Here is an 18237-nt window from a genome sequence, read left to right as displayed (position 1 = left end):
GGAGAAGTGTGGATTTAGGCCCTCCCGCATTATTATTTTGGTTGAAACTATGCACGCCCCTACCATTTTTTTTTTTTTTTTTGGGACCTAGCCCTCCCTTAGCCATTGGAGCTTTTATTACCTTAACATATTTGTTGTTTATCCTTTTTGTCGTGTTGATTGTTTTTTCCAAATTCCATTTCAGCTGTATATTAAATTAGAATAAATATTTTGGACATGAATATTAACCAATGTAAACATAACTTTCCAGTTCAATAATAATCTTGCAAAAGTAGAAACAAAGAAAAGAAAATTCTTGGTACCCAAAGATAACAGAGGCCGATTATATTCCACGTGTAAGACCATTAATCACCCACGTGGCCCAACAAATCACAAACTAAAAAAAATCCCAAAAGTTGGTTGGCTTCTCTTCTCCCTCCACTCCTCCCATTTATCAGCTAAGTACATTTCACAAATACAGAGGGAAAAACAGGAAGGCAACCTCTAGTATATTCAAGCAACAATGGCAGCAGCCATTGATCTTGCAAAGCTAGGCCTGAGATTCCAAAACGAACCCTTTATTGTGAAGCCAAATCCCGCATCAAAAAGCACCATTTTGACTCGGGCTGCTCATAATTTGTTGTCGAGTCAGAGTTTTGGTAGGCAAAACCGTGCTCCAAGAAGATTGTGTACAATGTGCTCGATGATTGACCAACAAGAGAAGGAACAGGTTGTTGAGGAGGCTTCAGATTCTGGGTTTACTAAAGAAGAGAGTTCTTTGATTGATGCTCTCATTGGTGTCCAGGGCCGGGGTCGCTCTGCTTCTCCTAAGCAGCTGCAAGTATGCTAACACTTTTCACCTTTCCTTCCTGATTATAATTTGCACTGTTTGCCTTTTTTTTTTCTTTTTTATGTTCTTGGACTGAATATTAATGCGTATGGTAGCGTACAATAGTATTAAGTAGGAAAAAAATTAGTAGTATCAAATTTGAAGCACAGTTTGATGTTGGCATGAACTTTTGTTTTGGGAATAGATGTTTATTAAGTTATACCTTTACTTTTCTTGTTAATTGATTCTAGGTGGTTAGGTCTTCAGTTGAAATTGAGACTTTCTCAATTATTTAAGGTTCTACGGAGTGCTGAAAGGTGTCACATGTCTCTCTACTAACTGCCTTACATTGAGTAGTCTGTGGAATGCAATAGATTAAGAATTTATTTTTCACAAAATTATCGACTATCAAATGATTGAAAGTTTGTATAAGTTTTCTTCTCTGTAACTTCTAGCTTTTACTGCTATTTGGTATCATTAATGTTATAAGAAAATGTGCAGGATGTTGAACGAGCTGTGCAAGTGCTAGAAGGTGTAGTAGGAGTGCCTGAACCAGTAAGTATTATCGTTGAGAATTCTTACTTGAATTTTTTTTATCCCATCAATTTGAAAGCTAAAGCTGAAAGAGAAAATTACTGCCTTCTTCATTTTTCTCCTTGAAGAAATCATGCAATATGATGTATTAAGAAAACAATTATTTAATAATACGTTTATGTTCACATTGTTAACCTGAATCCCTATGCGTTAAAAAGCATAAATATTAATCGATTATATGTTTATTGGTTATAATGTTTAAGAGCAGCTGTATTTCTTCATATCTCAGACAAGCTCAAGCTTGATAGAAGGCCGCTGGCAGTTGATGTTCACAACAAGACCAGGCACAGCATCTGCAATTCAGGTTAGTTGACAAGTGTTTGGATTTGAAATAGCTGGCTAATTCATTTTAGGTTATCAAAATGTTTTCAAGATGAAGCAATCGTTTAGGCTATTTAGTGGAGGAAATGCCATAAAGAATGAGAGAGTGACGTTATTGCATCTTATGAAGGGGTAATCAGATCTTCGTGTGTGTTCAAACTGCACTGCTTCAAGAAATACGTCTTTCGTAAGTCTGACAATTGAGAAAATATATGGTGACTTCTCTAGTTTCAGCTCTTTATCCTTGAGAAGATGTAAAATGTCATCTCATGAATATTAGTACATTGACCTCTTTATTGGCCTTATTACAAAGAACTTGGATACCTGATTTGTTAATAGAACGTGATGGATTTGAGAATTCAAAGCATATACATGTGTGTCTTAAAATCTCCATAACCACAGAAGGAGTACTCAAATGGAACCATTCGTTTATAGTTCAGCATATCCAGGTCAAGAAATATCAGAGACAGAGGAGGAAATTTGTTCTATAACTTCCGTGAATTTGTTAAAAGATATGAATTGTTTTTTATCATTCTCTTAAAGAAAGAAATCTATATTATGCTTTCAGTTCTATCATCATTATGACACTTTGCTGTCTATAAGGTAGACCATGCATTTTCTGCTTCTTGTTTCCAAAATGGTAAAAAGGAAGAAGGTGTTATAATGTTGCTGTAGGCCTAAGAAAATAGAGCAACACTTGATAGAGGCCTCAGCGAAGAATCAAAAGCATACAGATCTTGAAATGTAATATGAACAGGAATGAGTTGAAATGATCTCGGACCCCTTGTACTTTCCAAATAACAGTATTCAAGGAGGAATTTAAGAAAATTATTAAGCTTTTTGTACCATGATATGTGCAAAAGAGTTAACTCATGTGACACAAAGTTTCATTTAATATTATATGCTACTTATCTGGATTTCAGCCTCTAACATGTTTAAATCTTTTCCAGAGAACATTTGTTGGAGTTGATTCATTCACTGTATATCAAGAGGTATACCTTCGTACAAATGACCCACGTGTGTCCAACATTGTCAAGTTTTCTGATGCTGTGGGTGAGCTAAAAGTAGAGGTATGACTTCAGTTTCTCTAATTTTCTGTACAAAGCATTTGTATTGAAGGCAGATCAGAGAAATATCAAATTTCATTTCACTCTGTGGACTCAGAATCATCGATGGTGCTTGCAAGATCACATCTTTTATGCTAATAAAGTTTGGTCATTTTTCCACAAAAATCAGAACTTATTTCATATGCAACCGTTAAAGAGGGAAAGTTCTTTCACTTCTTGGGCTGTAGCTTGTATGACTTGCTCAATTGATTAGACAGCTGATCCATGAAAGTATATTGAAGGTAGGTTCTGCACTTTGTTTTTAAAAATTTGCCATGTGAAATGCAGAATTACTACTCTCAGTCATAGAAATGATTCCACTAAACAATGTTAAAGAGTCCTTTTCTAAGGAATTTAAACCATGATAGTGATGTCAAAGAACCACCTTTTGGTTCAATGTTAAAGTGACAAATATGAGGATGGTGTGGGTTAGAAACTAAAAACGCACCAAGAGTCATGCATATTGCAATATTTTTTTTCCTTCCATGCATTTGCATAGCATACAAAATGCAGAAAAACATTCTTTCAAGCTAAATATGAGAACATCTAAAGAGTCTGCGGAAGTAGATTACAAACATACTTGAAGCTTTCTGTACTATAATCCTTAATAACAAAAATATATTTTCCCAATCAACAATGCTAGCCTTTGAAGGTTACTCCAGATAATGTTTCATATTTTTCTCTGCATTAGAGGATTTATTTTACAACTCGTTGGATTGTTGCGCACATTCTCAGCTACCTTTGCTACCTTAAGGATTAACGAGGAAAATATGGGACCTTAGTTAAGTGCTTTAGATTTGTTAGGGGCTACATCCTTAACATCGCATCTCTGCGGGTTAATGAGTATCTTGGTTTTGCTTGAGGAACATCAGTAGTTAAACCCATACTTTAAGATGACGTGCATCACCTCTTTATGAGCTTGAATCTTCATAGATGCTTGCCTTGCTTCTGCTTCAGTTGATTCTGAACTTATTTTGTCAACAAGAAGTTCATGTCTGAAGAAAAATATGTTATGATAGTATTGGAGCTGAATTATCTCAGCATCAATGACATCAATATTCTGTATTGCCAATTCTTTACATTTTGAGTTCTTTTTTAGCCCAAAAAAATTGCTATTATGTGAAATTTTCTCTGGCTAGCAGTGCTTATGAAGATAACTTCAAGAATTCTGAGTAGCAGAGAAAGTTACAAAAGAAAGTTTGCAAACTCGGAATGTAGAAAACAACCTCATAGATGCTCTTTTGTGGCCCATCTTTTTGCACATTATGAACATTTCTAGGAACATTTTGGCAAATCTAGCAGGAGAGAAATTAAGATACACGAGGTGATTAATAGATCAGTGTGGCAATACCAATTTGAGTTTGATGGGTCAACAGTGCCCATTTTTGTCAGTGAAAAAGATCAGACTTTGAAGATAGAAGAGAATGCTTCTTATTCTTGGTCAAAAATTGTTAAGATGGATAGTTCTTTATTTTGTGCTTAATTTAAGTTTAGGGTCTAAGTTTAGCTAGACTAGCCTGACCCACACTCATCACTGTGGTGCTTTACCCAATAACAGATAGTCTACCTGCTGGTGGACCTAAATTTGAAGATCTTAATTCTTTCACAACCCCAACACCCATACACATAAAAGAACTTCTGGATATGTAACTTTTTTACGTAATCCTTTAGCGGTAAAAGGAGAATTGAATAAAATCTCATAGAAAGAACAATTTTCAAGCCTAGGGATGCTAAATAAAGACCAAGCAGGTCTTAGATTACATGTCTGCTTTGCTTTTTCAGGCAACAGCAACACTTAAAGATGGAAAGCGAATCCTTTTCCAATTTGACAGAGCTGCATTTTCTTTCAAATTTCTGCCCTTCAAGGTTCCATATCCAGTTCCATTTAGACTTCTAGGAGATGAGGCAAAGGGTTGGTTAGATACTACATACTTGTCTCAATCTGGAAACATTCGTATCTCAAAAGGAAACAAGGTGACCATTTTCACAGCTCTTCATGACCATTTTGTCGGGACGTATCAGTTATACCAGTTCCAAATCTTATTTTAATCAAACAGAAAATTTTGCCAAAATCTCCTCTTGTCATTCGTCTCCTAAGGACTAAGGACAACCAGCTTCAATGCTGTAGTGCAGGGAACCACATTTGTGCTGCAAAAGGAAACTGATTCAAGGCAAAAGTTGCTGTCTGTCATGGCCACAGGATTAAATGTGAAAGAGGTACTCATTCTCATTTTCTTTTCCTCTCCTTTGGATCTCAAGCAGACTTTCATAACATAAATATTCACAAAAATTTTTTATAGCATTGCAGCTTATTTTTCCTAAAGCTTCCAATGTCTTAACTCTTACAGGCGATTGAAGAGTTCATCTCCTTAAATCAGAAAGTAGCAGAAACCGAACTCGAACTCCTTGAAGGGGAATGGAAAATGATATGGAGTTCTCAGGTAGTTTCTGGACAAGCAACAAACTCATTATTATTATTATTGTTGTTGTTGTTGTTATTATTATTATTGGAGAAAACTAGAAACTAAGAATCACCTATCTTGCTGGCCACTTAGTCACGGAAATAGGACCATGGATGCCATGATTCCAGGTTGCCATCTAGGGATGCTTGTAGCATTTGGACAAGCTCTTGTATTCTTCTTAGAATGTAGAGTAATGCATTTGTGATGCTTTAGTTGTTGGTGAGTTGCTGCCATTTCATAATTGGAGCTATACATGTGGACTACTTATTCTTGGCATTATCAGCTTAAAAATATTCTCTGCATCTTAGCAGATAAAATCTGGTTTTCTGTTCTATTGGAATGTGTGTTGACCTCCTTATGGTTCTTTCCCTGCATGGTCATTGTTTTTCATTCAAAACTTGCTGACTTGATATTCTCCTGCTCAGATTGAACTTTCTAGTGCAATTTTTTTTATGTATGAATTGTCACCTTTTAGTCAAAGCCATTTCTGGTTGGTGTAATTTGTAGAAGCTACTTTATCTTTAAATGACATATCTTCCAACCCTTATCAGAAGTTAGACACCAAGATTTGGCTCTTTTGACATATAAAAGGGCAACTATAATTTTAACTTTTTTCTGCATTGCATAACACAAAGCAATGCCAGTGCTGTTCTAGTTTTCTGGATTTACAGCTGAAATTGTTATTCCATTAATTGAAGGTTGAAACAGACAGTTGGATTGAGAATGCTGCTAATGGTCTCATGGGCAACCAGGTGCACACAAGTATTGCAATTTCTACAATTTTCAGTTTCATTGCTTGCCAATGTATCTCTCCTTTTGTCATGCTGAAGTAACTTTTGCTCATAGGGTTCTTCATTTTGGATGTACAGATTGTCAGACCAAATGGAAACTTGAAATTTCTAGTTGACATATTTCTTGGCTTCAAATTCTCTATGACAGGAACATTTGTGTAAGTTTTCTGTGCACTACGGAACTTATTAGTAAACTTTTCCAGCTTATTTTTAAGGTTGTAAAATGCTGAAGCAGATGTTTTCTGTTCAAATTCTTCTTATATAACTAGTGGATGCAATAGGCACATTGTTGCATGGTTTGTCTGAGATGACTTTTTAACTATATGAGTTAAAGTACACATATTAAATGTGCCATATTCGATAACAACATAGAAAAGATGACTTACAAAATTTATAAACTCTTCTGTTTGTTTGTATCACCATTGATATCTAAGTTGAGTCTAGGAGCCGTGAGCTTTCTTGGTTGTAATGTAGCTGGCTTATTCAGTAGATATGCAATAATAAATAGAGGCCGAGGGATAATAAAAGATGCCCTTCCTTAGATGTAATTTGAAATGGTAGGTGTGGTACAATAAGATTGTCTCTTCAGTATCTCGTGTCACGTTTTCAGCTAGCGATTCCTTAGATGGGCTCACCAGATCACAACCTAATATTATGTTTAGGACCCATCAAGAAAATTGTCCATTAAAGAATTATCATCCCTTTATACAGAATGCGCTAGGATAAAAAAAAATTTCTGATGAGATAAGTTTGACTTTGTCTATGTGAGTTTTCATGAAAACAAAATGATGGATAGAGTCAGAGTCAAGACACAAGAAGGGACGGGGAAATGGAATACAAGGAGGAAATAATAGGGTAACTCAATGTGAATCTTTCATAAAATTTGACTGAAAGTTATGAATATTTGATCCTATATAATGGTATTATAGATATCTAACATATAATTGATGAAAAAGTGAGCAAATTAACTACAAAACTTTCTCCTGAAATACTAAAGAATAATAATTGGATGTTGAAATTTGTACCAAAGTGTGGCATCTTATTGCAATTCTAGGCTTCTGAAAAATCTAATCAATTTTATGTTCATATTTATATGTTGAACTGATGTCTTAACAATGTTTCCTATTATTGCAAAGTTGACAATGTGATCTAGTGCATTATTAGCATGCATTACCATTAGAGATTCTAGCAAGTCATTTTCCTGCCAAGTGCTTTCAGCTCTTTGACTTATAGTTTGGCCCCAGACTACTTCTGTCGGGCTTAAGCTTGAGAAGAAAAATATTAAAAGAATTGATCAAATCAAGCTTAATCCCAGAAGTAGCAAGTTTTCCTGCTGAAGCTAAACTGAATACTTGCAATGTAATTATACTGTTAATTTATGCCAGTAAACCGGATCATATAGCATCTTGTTGCTGTTAAATTGTAACCTTATCATATAACATCTTGTCTTACAAGTCAAGCTCGAGCCTGTAGGTTGTCTTCAATGAACTCAGTTATACTTGGTGCATGAAGTTGGCAAGTCGAATTTGTTGTATGAAATAGCCACGGTACTTCGTGCATCCTCCATGGATCTTAAAGTTGAATCCCCTCCTCTCAAGTTCTGCACATGTTATGGTGCTGAACAAGCTCTGAGCTAATAGGGAAGTCTTGGTCAAGACGTAGAGAAGATTTTGTAGAACGAAGGAATGATGTCAATTTGAAGAAATATGAGTTGCACACTCTTTATAGAGGTTAAGCTATTATAATTATCTCAAATGAAAGTGATGAATATCGTCCTCTTAATCTGTTCAAAGTTCACGTCCAAGGTAGATGTCAATGTTCAAAGAGATGTTGAACTTAGTAACAAAGAGCATAAGGAATATGTGCAACATAAAAGATTCATCGAGTCTTGCTATCTTATTGTCTCCCTAGGCAAAATTTACTTGGGGCCATTGCTAGCATGTCCTTAAAGCTTGAGGAGAATGCACCAGACGAGTAATTGGAAAAATTTACAAATATACTGGAGTTATATACAGAATCATGCTCTTCAGCTGCTCTGGAAAAATTTACTCTGGCCTGTTGACTACAAATTTCTTGATATTTCTCTTGAGGTTTATATACAGAATCATGCGCTTCAGCTGCACTAGTCTTTCCTTCTGGAGTTATCAAACAGTATATTCTCTCACATGTTGCTAACTTGCAGGAAATCTGGTACCAACACATATGATGTGACAATGGATGATGGAGCAATCGTGATTGGCCCATATGGACTCCCAATGGAAATGGAAACCAAGACCACCCTGGAAATAATGTGAGAAATTTGTTTTAATTAATGCTTTGGATCTGCAAATGAATAGATTAAACATACTGGAGAAATGATGAAGTTCATGGTAAGTAAACGTCTTTCTTTTTTTGCCTCATTTCAGATATACTGATGACAAGATCAGAATATCCCGAGGCTACAACAGAATCCTTTTTGTTCATGTACGCATAGATGGGTCCGAACAGAAATGATATGTCATCTGAGTGAAAGAAGTTGCTTGATTCAATCTCAGAGACGCAAAAAGGTAAAACAGTGGTGGAATTTGTTTAACAAGAAGTTCAGCAGATTTGGAAGATATATTTCTGGCTGAGTGGTAATTCGATCATGAAAATTCAAAGCATGTTAAGTGAAAAAGATGGCCAAATAGTATTCAAAACTATAATTGCTAGCATCATTTCAAATGAGATGTTCTAAGCTTCCATCAACCTGTGTAGAATGGTCTTAAAGCATGCTAGGTAATGCAAAAAGAAAAAGAATGCTTGTACAAAGTTCTGAATGGAGCAATAGACTTCACAGATTAAGCAAGAGATAAGTGATCCAAGACAACATTCAGCAACAATTGCATCAAATGGAGAATTTGGCACAAATATAGTAGGTGGTGAAATTTTATAGTGATTGTTAAGAAGCTTTAAAAGAAGAATGTTAGCGAGTTTAAACTAATTATTATGAGGTTTTATTTGAGTTATGTTTTGAAATCAATTCCACCTTCTAATTTAAAATTTTAAAAGAAATAGATCGGATCTGCATAAACTTTAGTGCAAGGCTTATGACCAAAGAACTTTCCTTCTAGTTCTCCCTGTAGCTAAGTACCTATTTCATCCTTGTACATTCTCAATTTAAAAAAAGAAAAGGTATCTAATTTTAGCAATCATAACCGACAGCACTCAATAGCAGACGTATAAGGTGAACCAAAATTTGAAAAGAAGAAAATGAACATCTGAATTGGATTTTTACTCCAGTCCCAAAGTGTTTCTTCATTTGTCTCACTACCTAGTTTTCAGAATGACGCTTTTGGTGGTCCAAGTACAAAGAGTGCATTCAGATATTAACGCTATGATGAATCATGGCATCTACTATTCATTGAAAAAACTGGAACATATAAGAAAAGGTGGGCTATTCTTATGATTTTTTCACAGCAAATATAATGCCACAAAATGCAAATAATCTAGTACATAGGGATTTAAATGTATATCTTGACAGCCATGTTAATCATAAGAAAAAGTAGCTATATTTCTTGGAAAAATGCAAAGCATGCATGGGACTATGGCTTGTTTATGCCAATGCTCTGCTGATGGAGGGAAGCAAAGAAAAAATTAGTATTGCCATTTTAGTTCCCATCAGAACGTGCTAGACCATGTGAATGATAAGCAAGAAATAGCTTGTACTTATAATTTGTATATTATGAGAACCCAAGAAAGAGATCAAAATAAATTTATTTAAAAAGAAAAAAAAAGGAAAAGCAAGACAGGGAATTCTCAAGGAGATTTAGGAGTTGAAAATCTCACAGGATGAGCAGTCTTCCAAAGATCGAATTTTAGTGAACTGTCAGCAAATGTTTAGAAGGGGAATTTGAGAAATCTTGAACCACTCGGAGTTGGGGCCGCTCTGAGGACTGCATCTTTCCTTTAACAGAGGACAACCATCAACATGTAGATAATTTAATTTGGTGAGGCATCTCATGGCAGCCATGGAAGGTAAATATCGAAGCTTTTTACAACCCAAAAGATGTAGGGATTGAAGAGAGACAAGGTTCCCCAACCAATCTGGTAAAGCTTCCATTCCAAAATGATGCAGGTATAAATGAGTCAGGGTAGTCATGTATTGAAGCTGGTGTGGGAGGGACTCCTTGTGAGAAGACAACCCATAAACTTCTAGACTACGGAGAGTCGAAGAAGATATTAATCCAAACCAATCAAACCCATTATCTTTTGTCATTGAAGGATGGTCATCATCAGTTGAGAAAGGGCCAATCCTCACTTGTCTTAAGCTGGGAAGAAAACCAAATCCTTTGGGCAAAGTAATCAATTTGGGACAATTATGAAATGAAGCCCCTACAAGAGAAGGCATTTGTTGCAAACTCTCCAGGATTGGGAAGGAGACAAGATTTGGGCAGTCATAAAGACACAGCCACTTAAGAGCCACACAGGACTCCAGCATTTCAGTATCCACACTGGCCAATGCATTGCAATCTGTAATCTTCAAATGCTCGAGAGACTTGAGGAGGCTTTGCTGTCCTAAGTTACTGTTTGGAATGCTATGAATTCTCGGGCATCCTATCATCTCCAAATTGCGTAATGACTGGAATCTGCACAGATCTTCTGGCAACTCCCTCAAATTTTCACAATGAATGAGCTCCAAATTCTGAAGAGAAGTGCTGCAAACCTCCAGACGTGTTAAATCAGGGCACTTCCTCAAGGTTAGAGATTTTAAATTGTGAAGATTTTTGCCTGTTAGCCCGGGAGCCACATCCGAAAGACATGTCAGCCCAGTCATACCAGTGTTACCAATTATCGTGAGGGATGAGAGAGTGGTGGAAACTTTGCTAAGAATTTTCTTTACCACAGAAACGTGGTCATTTTTTGTGATTTCCAATATTTTAAGACTTGGAAAATGACTAGGAGCTGTAGTCAATTTGGAGCAATCCTCAATTGTCAATATCTCAAGCATAGGAAACACATTAATATCTGGCTCCATCCATTCTACCAAGTTTCCCATATTTTTCAGAGTGAGTACCTTAAGGGCTCTGAAAAATGTTCTGGACAAAACTTCTAGTTGACCTCCTACCTTTCCAAAATCATCATCAATTCCATAGAATGAAGGCCCAATGTATCTTACATTTTCCAATCCACTGAATTCTAGTTTCTGGAGGAATGGCAACTGTCCTAGCCCTGCAGGAAGTTCTTTGGATGTACTGCAGTCTATGAGGCTCAAGTCTACTAGCTTTGTCAAACTCATAAACCAGTATGGAAATCGATCACCCATGAACCCACAGATGTATAACTCTTGCAAATTTGGGTGAGGTCTAAGGCCTTCTAGTACATCTCCCTCAACGTTGTCACTTTCTGCATTCTTATGGCTCCATAGAAATTCCAAATTTAGAAGATTTGGCTTTCCACATAAATTTGCTCGTTCAGCTCCTTCTTTACTGTTTACAAGCTGAAGATTCCGTATCACCAGTTTGCCTTTAAGGTTTTTCAAGCACCTGAGCTCTTCAATTTGACGACCCTTCTTTTTACCAACATTAAAGAACTCTAGCGTTTGAAGGCAAGTCAAAAGTCCAATATTCATTGGCATTTGGAATTCTACATCGCGATTAAAATAGTGAAGATGTCTCAAGTTAATTAAATTGCTCATCTGTTTTGGAAGACCTACTTGAACTGGGAATCCATCTTGATATCGAAGACAATCAATCCTGAGTGTTTGCAAGGTATAAAGCTTGGAAAGAGATTCCGGCAAAGTTTTGATTCCAGAATTGGAAAGATCCAGAAACCGCAAATGTTTTAGTTTGCCAATTGAGGGTGGCAGCTCCTTGAGACCTGCTCCATGCAAATTTAGAACATGCAAGTTCCTGAATTTAGGCAGCATGTCACCAGATATGCTCCTTGTTACGAAAAGTGTACGTACTGATGCTGATGTATCATTCAAGATCTTTCTTGTTATTCCATCAGATGAGTTTATTGCAAGATAGCGAACCTGATTATAGTTGTCTATCCCACCATTCTCAGATTTAACACACTCAGGTTTTGAAATGGACTCTGCAAGGTCATGCACCAGATCATGCATTTTATAACATGTTTTCCAGTTATACTTTACTTCTTCCAATAGGGAACTGTGTAATAAAACTCTAATATATTGATCACCAACATCCTCCATCAATGATTGATTGCACAAAACCGGTTCAAGAAAACCCTCTGCCATCCAGAGTTCGATTAGAAGATCCCTTTCTATTTCGCTATCCTTGGCAAATATAGAACAATATCCAAAACATTTCCTAATCAATGCAGATGGCAAATTATCAAAGCTTAATTTCAGTATTTGCTCGACACTGTTGTCACCTTCCTTCAAGTTTAAAAGCCGATTCTCCACAATGGAAAGCCACTCCTCTTTTCTCTTTATACGCAACAAACCTCCAAGTACACTTGCAGCTAGTGGTAGACCATTACACCATTTTGAAATTTGCTGTCTCATGAGATTGAATTCTTCTGGAACTTCTCCACCTGAAGTTGCCTTCTCCTTTAAGATAGACCAACAATCATCATCAGATAACTTTCCTAACAAATACGGAGAATGCCTGGACACAATAGTAGCCACTTGTCCCAAACGAGTAGTGACAAGACACCTACTTCTGTTTGTGGTCACTATTCCGGCCAAAGATTCAAAAAAGTCATCCCATAATTTTGGCTTTTCATTCCACACATCATCAACAACTAGCAGATATCTATTGTCCTTCATTTCCCTTTTAATTTCTTTTACAATAGCATCTTTACTAGACAAATCAACCTTTCTTCCCGTCAATGATTCTAAAATCAGTTTGAAAAGCTCTACCTCCTGAAATTTTTCAGACACACAAATCCAAATTTTTTTGCCAAAATGCGCATCAATCTGTGGATTATTGTACACTAATTTGGCTAAAGTTGTTTTCCCGATTCCACCCATGCCAACAATGGGAATAACAGAGACAATTTTTTCAGAAGAGCTCAACAACATCTCAACTATATTGGATTCATCATTGGCTCTTCCGACAACATTTTGTCCAACAATAGAGTCTGTCTGGCGACTTATTGTCAGTTCATTACTAGCGGGAAGGGAAGCTGCCATTTGAATGCCAATCAGTCCAAAGTCGTGGGCTTCTTGATTTATCTTTTTCAACTTGATGTTGATGCCCCTGATCTTAGGAGCCATTCTGCGACGAAAAGTAATAAAACTATAACAGAAGGAGAAGAAAAGGCATACCTTCCCTTTGAGTTGTTTGTTGCGGGACTCTACCTCGCGACGAAGACTTTCATAGCGGAGCTCATCCAATACATGATCAGCATCAAAAGCTACTTCTTTGAGCCTCTTCAGCCAAAGTTGCGCCACCTTGCTATGGCTTAGATTATCCTCCTCAGCATCAGCCAAGGTAGCTTGGATCATGGCAACAGACCCCCTGAGGTTCTCCAATTCATCCTTGAATCCAAAAGCCAAAACAGTCCCATTAGTGGCAAGGAAAAGTGCCTTTTCAAGAAGAACCTGGACAGTGGCACCAACAATAGCGTCAGCCATTGTTGTGTTGCTGCTTGAGTATAGCCTTCTCTTCTGATAGAGGATCCGAGTAATAGAAAGAAAGAAGGGAAAATTTTAGCAGCTAGTAGTCTTAGGACAAGTGATGAGTCTTAGCACAAACAACGGTCTGTTCTGCTTTTGACCAAGAAAGCTAATTACCAGAAAGTGGGATACTTTTTTAATGGATATTGCTGGCCATTTTCATTAGTCATATCTTGCTCTGGGGCATCCTGGAATTTTCAACAAAAGTTCAAAAATAGCTTTTGAAGGCCAGACATTTCACCACTAGTTAAGCATTATTAGATTTTTCAGCCCCCCATCACCATCACCATCAACATTGAATCAACTGATCTCAACCGCAAGTCTCCCCGTATAGAAGACCGCCAGAAGACCGCCAGCATGAGTAAAAGTTCAACCCTGTTCCAGCTACACTTGTCTGGCTAAAAGTGTTTGCATCTTGTGCAAGGACTCAACTATTAGAATAATGTTGGTAAACATAAAATGGCGTGTTGTTGGACCAATATTCACAAATTGTGCACTAGGATCTCTCCATTTAAAAAGTCAACAGAAGTTTCATTATACTTTTAAGGTAATATATCTCTGATGTTTTTCATAAAGTTTAATTCACTCCAGATGGTCTACTGAATATGAGTTCATAAGAGGAATTCTCGTTGTTTTTTAGATCATATTAAATTTTGTTTGATCCCTTTATATTATTGGCATATTGTGCATGACGGAAACCGTGAACGGCTTTGTTTGGATAGAGTATTATTTTAAATAATTATTTAGACTAATTACTGTAGCATTTTTTGTGATGTGATGTATGTAAGATAAAAAGGTGGATTAGAAAATGTGTATATGATGCAAGAGAAAAATTGTTTTGAAAAAATTTGGAAGATTACTCGTAATCTAATTAAGATGCTATGGGAAGAACCAATGATTACATAGGGCACACAGAAACCACCAAGACAAAGTAACACTAAGCCAGGGAGCTATTTGATTAAGATGCTAGAGAATGCCCAACGAACAAATAAGATTCTGCTACTGCAAAGTGCAAACCACTAAGATTCTTATGGTCTTTTTCAACCAAGCAGACTTCAGTGTGAACATTATGCTGAGGAGCTCAAAAGCAAATAATCCCCCAATTTTTCCTGGCAGCTTGCAACTCAAATTCTAAAACTAACTCAGCGCCGCCACGTGTGAGAGCTAACAAAACAAAGAAAGAAAGACAGAAAGAAAAGAACATCCATGGGCAGACTGCAGAGAGAACCATGTTCAAATGAAGCGTGGAAATTTAATAACTACAAATGCAAGTCAAGATTCTGCATTTGCAACTCAAACTGTAGCTACTAAAGCGAATCTTGCCAAGATGAAGCTAACCAAGTGAGCAACCCAAAATTGCAGCAGACTAAATTCCATGAGTTGCTTGGAACTATGGTGGAGACAACTCCAGTAATCGAAATAAATTTCATTTACAGTCGGAAGGAAGGTTTTTTCCCTGCCAGTGCTGCCTCACGTACTTGTCAGTCATGTACTGGTGCTGAGCAGTATCAAATCAGATTTTTATAGCAGCAAAGGCAAGGGCTAGAATAACTGGAACATCCGCAAGAGCCACTCTAGAACATGTTTTCTTATCGATGCCAGAATTGATATGATGTCACCAATTCACTCAGAAGAACTAATTTTGCAAGGAAATTCATAGCCCCACGGTCCGTTTACAGAGTATCAAATGCCGAAAAGAGGCTCTTAGGTTAAACGTGATTTGACATGCACCCCTACTCTGCATTTGAGCTGTCTGACATCTCATGAGCAACAACTACAAGAGGAAGTAGAAGTAAATAACTGATCACCCATACCATCTTTGCCGGCGTCACTGCAGAAAACTCGCAAGGTTAAAGCTATAGAGACACCTAAATTTTGAATCTCAAGCCTGTTTCAGTTTAGTTTACAAATTGAACGCATGTTCTGATTCTGTCACTTAATTTATATGCTCTAAAGTATCCATCTTTTAACCAGTTCCAAGAACATCTAGATTTAAACATCAATCATTTATTTGACAATCAAACTCTTAGTCCAAAACACATAGACGGAAACATCAGGAAAGGAGTCAATATCACAGATTTTCTTTTCTCACAAAGCCTGTACACTTAAATTAAATGTGACCTTCACCTATACCCTCCAGGGGTTCTAATATCCACCCCTAATCTATGTTTTTGAGCCATCTGACATCTCATGAGCAACTACAAGGGGAAGTGGAGGTCAATAACTGTCAATAACTGATCACTTGTACCATCTTTTCCATCTTCACTGCAGCAAACACACAAGGTCAAAGCTATAGAGACACCAGAATTTTAAATTTCAAGTCTAAGTTTATTCTACAAATTGAAATCAAGTTCTGATCATTTAGTTTACAAGCTCTTTAGTATCCATTTTTTTAACCAATTCCAAGAACATCAACTATTTATTTCACCATCAAACTCTTCATCCAAAAAGCATAGAATGATCAGGAAAGGAGTCAATATCAGATATTCTTTTCACTACCAAGCCTGTCCACTTTAAGTACATGATATGAACAAATGCAGTTAACAGTTGACAACCAACTTGTGTCCCAGAAAAGTGTACTATACAACAACAGCTTACGTTGACAAAATTTTTGAACTTACACAAAAGTCAACTTTTTGAACTTACATCAAAGAAAAGAGAGCACTTGTAACATGTCTGGAAACTAATACGAAAACAAAGTAGACTTCGCACACATGCAAATGAAGATCATACTAGTAAACATACCTGTGTGGATCTGCGCAAGCCCTAACATTCATCCACACTTGTGTAAACAAATACTCAAGCATTCACGAATTTCTCAATGTTCTTATACATCCAGGCATCATATTATATATGAATTGAAACTATACGCAGACTGAAGTGCAAGTTGTGTCTGTGTTACAGAAAGAGAGAAACAGAGAGAACTCGGCTAGCAAATACCTCCATTGCCAGGGTGCATAGATATGATGTGCCAAAATCAGAATGAATACAGAAACTTCATTGCTGAGTGTTAGAAAGAGAGAAACAGAGAGGCCTCTGCTAGTCAAGCCAAAACCAGAATCAATTTAGAAACTGCATTGCTGACTGCTGCTGCTGTTTCTAGTGCTCCCTAGTGTTGCTGTTAAGATTATTTTTTTGCAAGATATATGTAAATTTTGAGATACAATGCATTCTCTTGCACTATATTTCGAGCAACCATTTACTAGCAGTGTGTCAAAAAAAAAAAAAAATGCACACGAAGCACGAATCCAAACCTCAAACCGAAAAAGTCCAATAAAATCCTCTTGATAAGAAAGGTACACCCTTTATTCAAATTTTTGGCCAACAACAACAGTTTACAACAAAATGATCCCAAAAATCATAACTTCCAAAATTGAAAAAAAAAAAATTTTTCTTCATTTGCTCTGCACACTAACTCCATCCTTACCAGCAATAATAACTGCAGTGGCCATATCCAAGAACAACCCATGTTCAACCACCCCTTCCAAAGCCGATATCTCCTTTCCGGCCGCCGCCGAATCCTTTATCGGATTTTTAAAATACAAATCCACAATATAATTCGAATTATCCGTCACATAAGGCTTCCCGTCCCCATCCAATCTCAATTTTGCCTCGACCCCTTCTTCGTTAAACAATTCTTGAAGCCTAATTTGATTATACTTCCAACAAAACTGCACCACCTCAACGGGCATAGCTAAGCCGGAGCCACCCAACCCGGACACCAATTTGGAATCATCCACCACAACTACAAACTTGTCCGATGCAGCCTCAACCATTTTCTCCCGGAGAAGAGCGCCACCACGGCCCTTGACAAGGTCAAGGTTGGAATCGACCTCGTCAGCGCCATCGATGGCGAGGTCGAGGCTGGGATGCCTGTCGAGGGTGGCGAGAGGGATATTCAAAGAAGCCGCCTGCTCTTGGGTTCGTTTCGAGGTGGGGACTCCGACAATGTCCGTTAATTTTCCGCTGGCGACGAGTTCTCCGAGCTTGGCGACAACAAAGGCGGCCGTGGAGCCGGTGCCCAGGCCGAGGACCATCCCGGATTTTACATACTCGACGGCTTTGTCGGCAGCGATCTTTTTCAGGTCGTCTTGGGTGAGAGCAGTGGACAGGGATTTGACGGAGAATGAAGGGCGGCTGCTGCTGCGGAAGGTGATAGAAGGACTGGGGCGGAGGAAAAGGCGGGTGCTTGCATTGTGGTGGGAAGAGAGGAAGGATAGAGTGGGGGAGGTAGTGGTGGCGGCGGCCGCGGCCATTTGGGTAGTTGGGGTGGCTGGGATTGGGAGATGAGGAAGGAATGGGAGTGGACTTCTGGAGTATTTAGTCCACTGCTACGAGATCACGCTTTTTTAGAGTTTTGTTGGAAATTTTACATACTCAAGATTTCTGATTTTAGGCAAAATCAAGACAAGTGACTGACAATTATAATATCTATGGATCAAACTGAAATTGAGGTTAACCTAAAGTTTTGACTTTGTGTTTTTGGTAATTAATCTTTAAAATTTTTGTTAATATAATCCCTCACACTTAAAAAGCATGAGAATTTTTT

General features: G+C 37.4%; 3 protein-coding genes across 4 annotated transcripts; 1 reads left to right on the top strand and 2 right to left on the bottom strand.

Moving 5' to 3' along the window:
* Positions 1 to 448: 448 nt before the first annotated feature.
* On the top strand, positions 449 to 8953 carry LOC113783572 (probable plastid-lipid-associated protein 12, chloroplastic). 2 transcript variants are annotated; one of them, XM_027329758.1, is made up of 11 exons: positions 449 to 820; positions 1310 to 1363; positions 1632 to 1706; positions 2674 to 2793; positions 4612 to 4803; positions 4963 to 5046; positions 5178 to 5270; positions 5990 to 6043; positions 6161 to 6240; positions 8265 to 8372; positions 8488 to 8953. In XM_027329758.1, the coding sequence occupies exons 1-11, from the start codon at positions 503 to 505 to the stop codon at positions 8573 to 8575; spliced, it is 1266 nt and encodes a 421-aa protein (XP_027185559.1). In that variant the 5' UTR covers positions 449 to 502; the 3' UTR covers positions 8576 to 8953. The 2 variants fall into 2 exon arrangements, with proteins under 2 accessions (XP_027185559.1, XP_027185568.1); XM_027329767.1 differs by lacking the exon at positions 4612 to 4803.
* Positions 8954 to 9196: 243 nt separating this feature from the next.
* Positions 9197 to 14206, bottom strand: LOC113766492 (putative disease resistance protein RGA3). The gene has a single exon (XM_027310679.1). It carries the CDS (start codon positions 13644 to 13646, stop codon positions 9930 to 9932), a length of 3717 nt encoding a protein of 1238 aa, XP_027166480.1. The 5' UTR covers positions 13647 to 14206; the 3' UTR covers positions 9197 to 9929.
* A 2727-nt stretch (positions 14207 to 16933) lies between these two features.
* On the bottom strand, positions 16934 to 18024 carry LOC113771031 (probable ribose-5-phosphate isomerase 3, chloroplastic). Its single transcript, XM_027315687.1, has one exon. The coding sequence runs from the start codon at positions 17942 to 17944 to the stop codon at positions 17084 to 17086; it is 861 nt and encodes a 286-aa protein (XP_027171488.1). The 5' UTR covers positions 17945 to 18024; the 3' UTR covers positions 16934 to 17083.
* Positions 18025 to 18237: the final 213 nt, after the last annotated feature.

This window comes from Coffea eugenioides, chromosome 1 (genome assembly GCF_003713205.1).
Source record: "Coffea eugenioides isolate CCC68of chromosome 1, Ceug_1.0, whole genome shotgun sequence".
Taxonomy (NCBI): Eukaryota; Viridiplantae; Streptophyta; class Magnoliopsida; order Gentianales; family Rubiaceae; genus Coffea; species Coffea eugenioides.
Note: the sequence above shows the minus strand (reverse complement) of the source record. Positions and strands in the feature narration are given on the sequence as shown.

What these genes read in the sequence shown, in the direction of transcription:
- LOC113783572 (XM_027329758.1), top strand. Translation starts at nt 503, where the DNA reads ATGGCAGCAGCCATTGATCTTGCAAAGCTAGGCCTGAGATTCCAAAAC. An exon ending in TGGGTGAGCTAAAAGTAGAG is followed by an intron (nt 2,794 to 4,611) that starts GTATGACTTCAG and finishes TTGCTTTTTCAG; the next exon opens with GCAACAGCAACACTTAAAGA. An exon ending in GTATCTCAAAAGGAAACAAG is followed by an intron (nt 4,804 to 4,962) that starts GTGACCATTTTC and finishes GCTGTAGTGCAG; the next exon opens with GGAACCACATTTGTGCTGCA.
- LOC113766492 (XM_027310679.1), bottom strand. Translation starts at nt 13,646, where the DNA reads ATGGCTGACGCTATTGTTGGTGCCACTGTCCAGGTTCTTCTTGAAAAG.
- LOC113771031 (XM_027315687.1), bottom strand. Translation starts at nt 17,944, where the DNA reads ATGGCCGCGGCCGCCGCCACCACTACCTCCCCCACTCTATCCTTCCTC.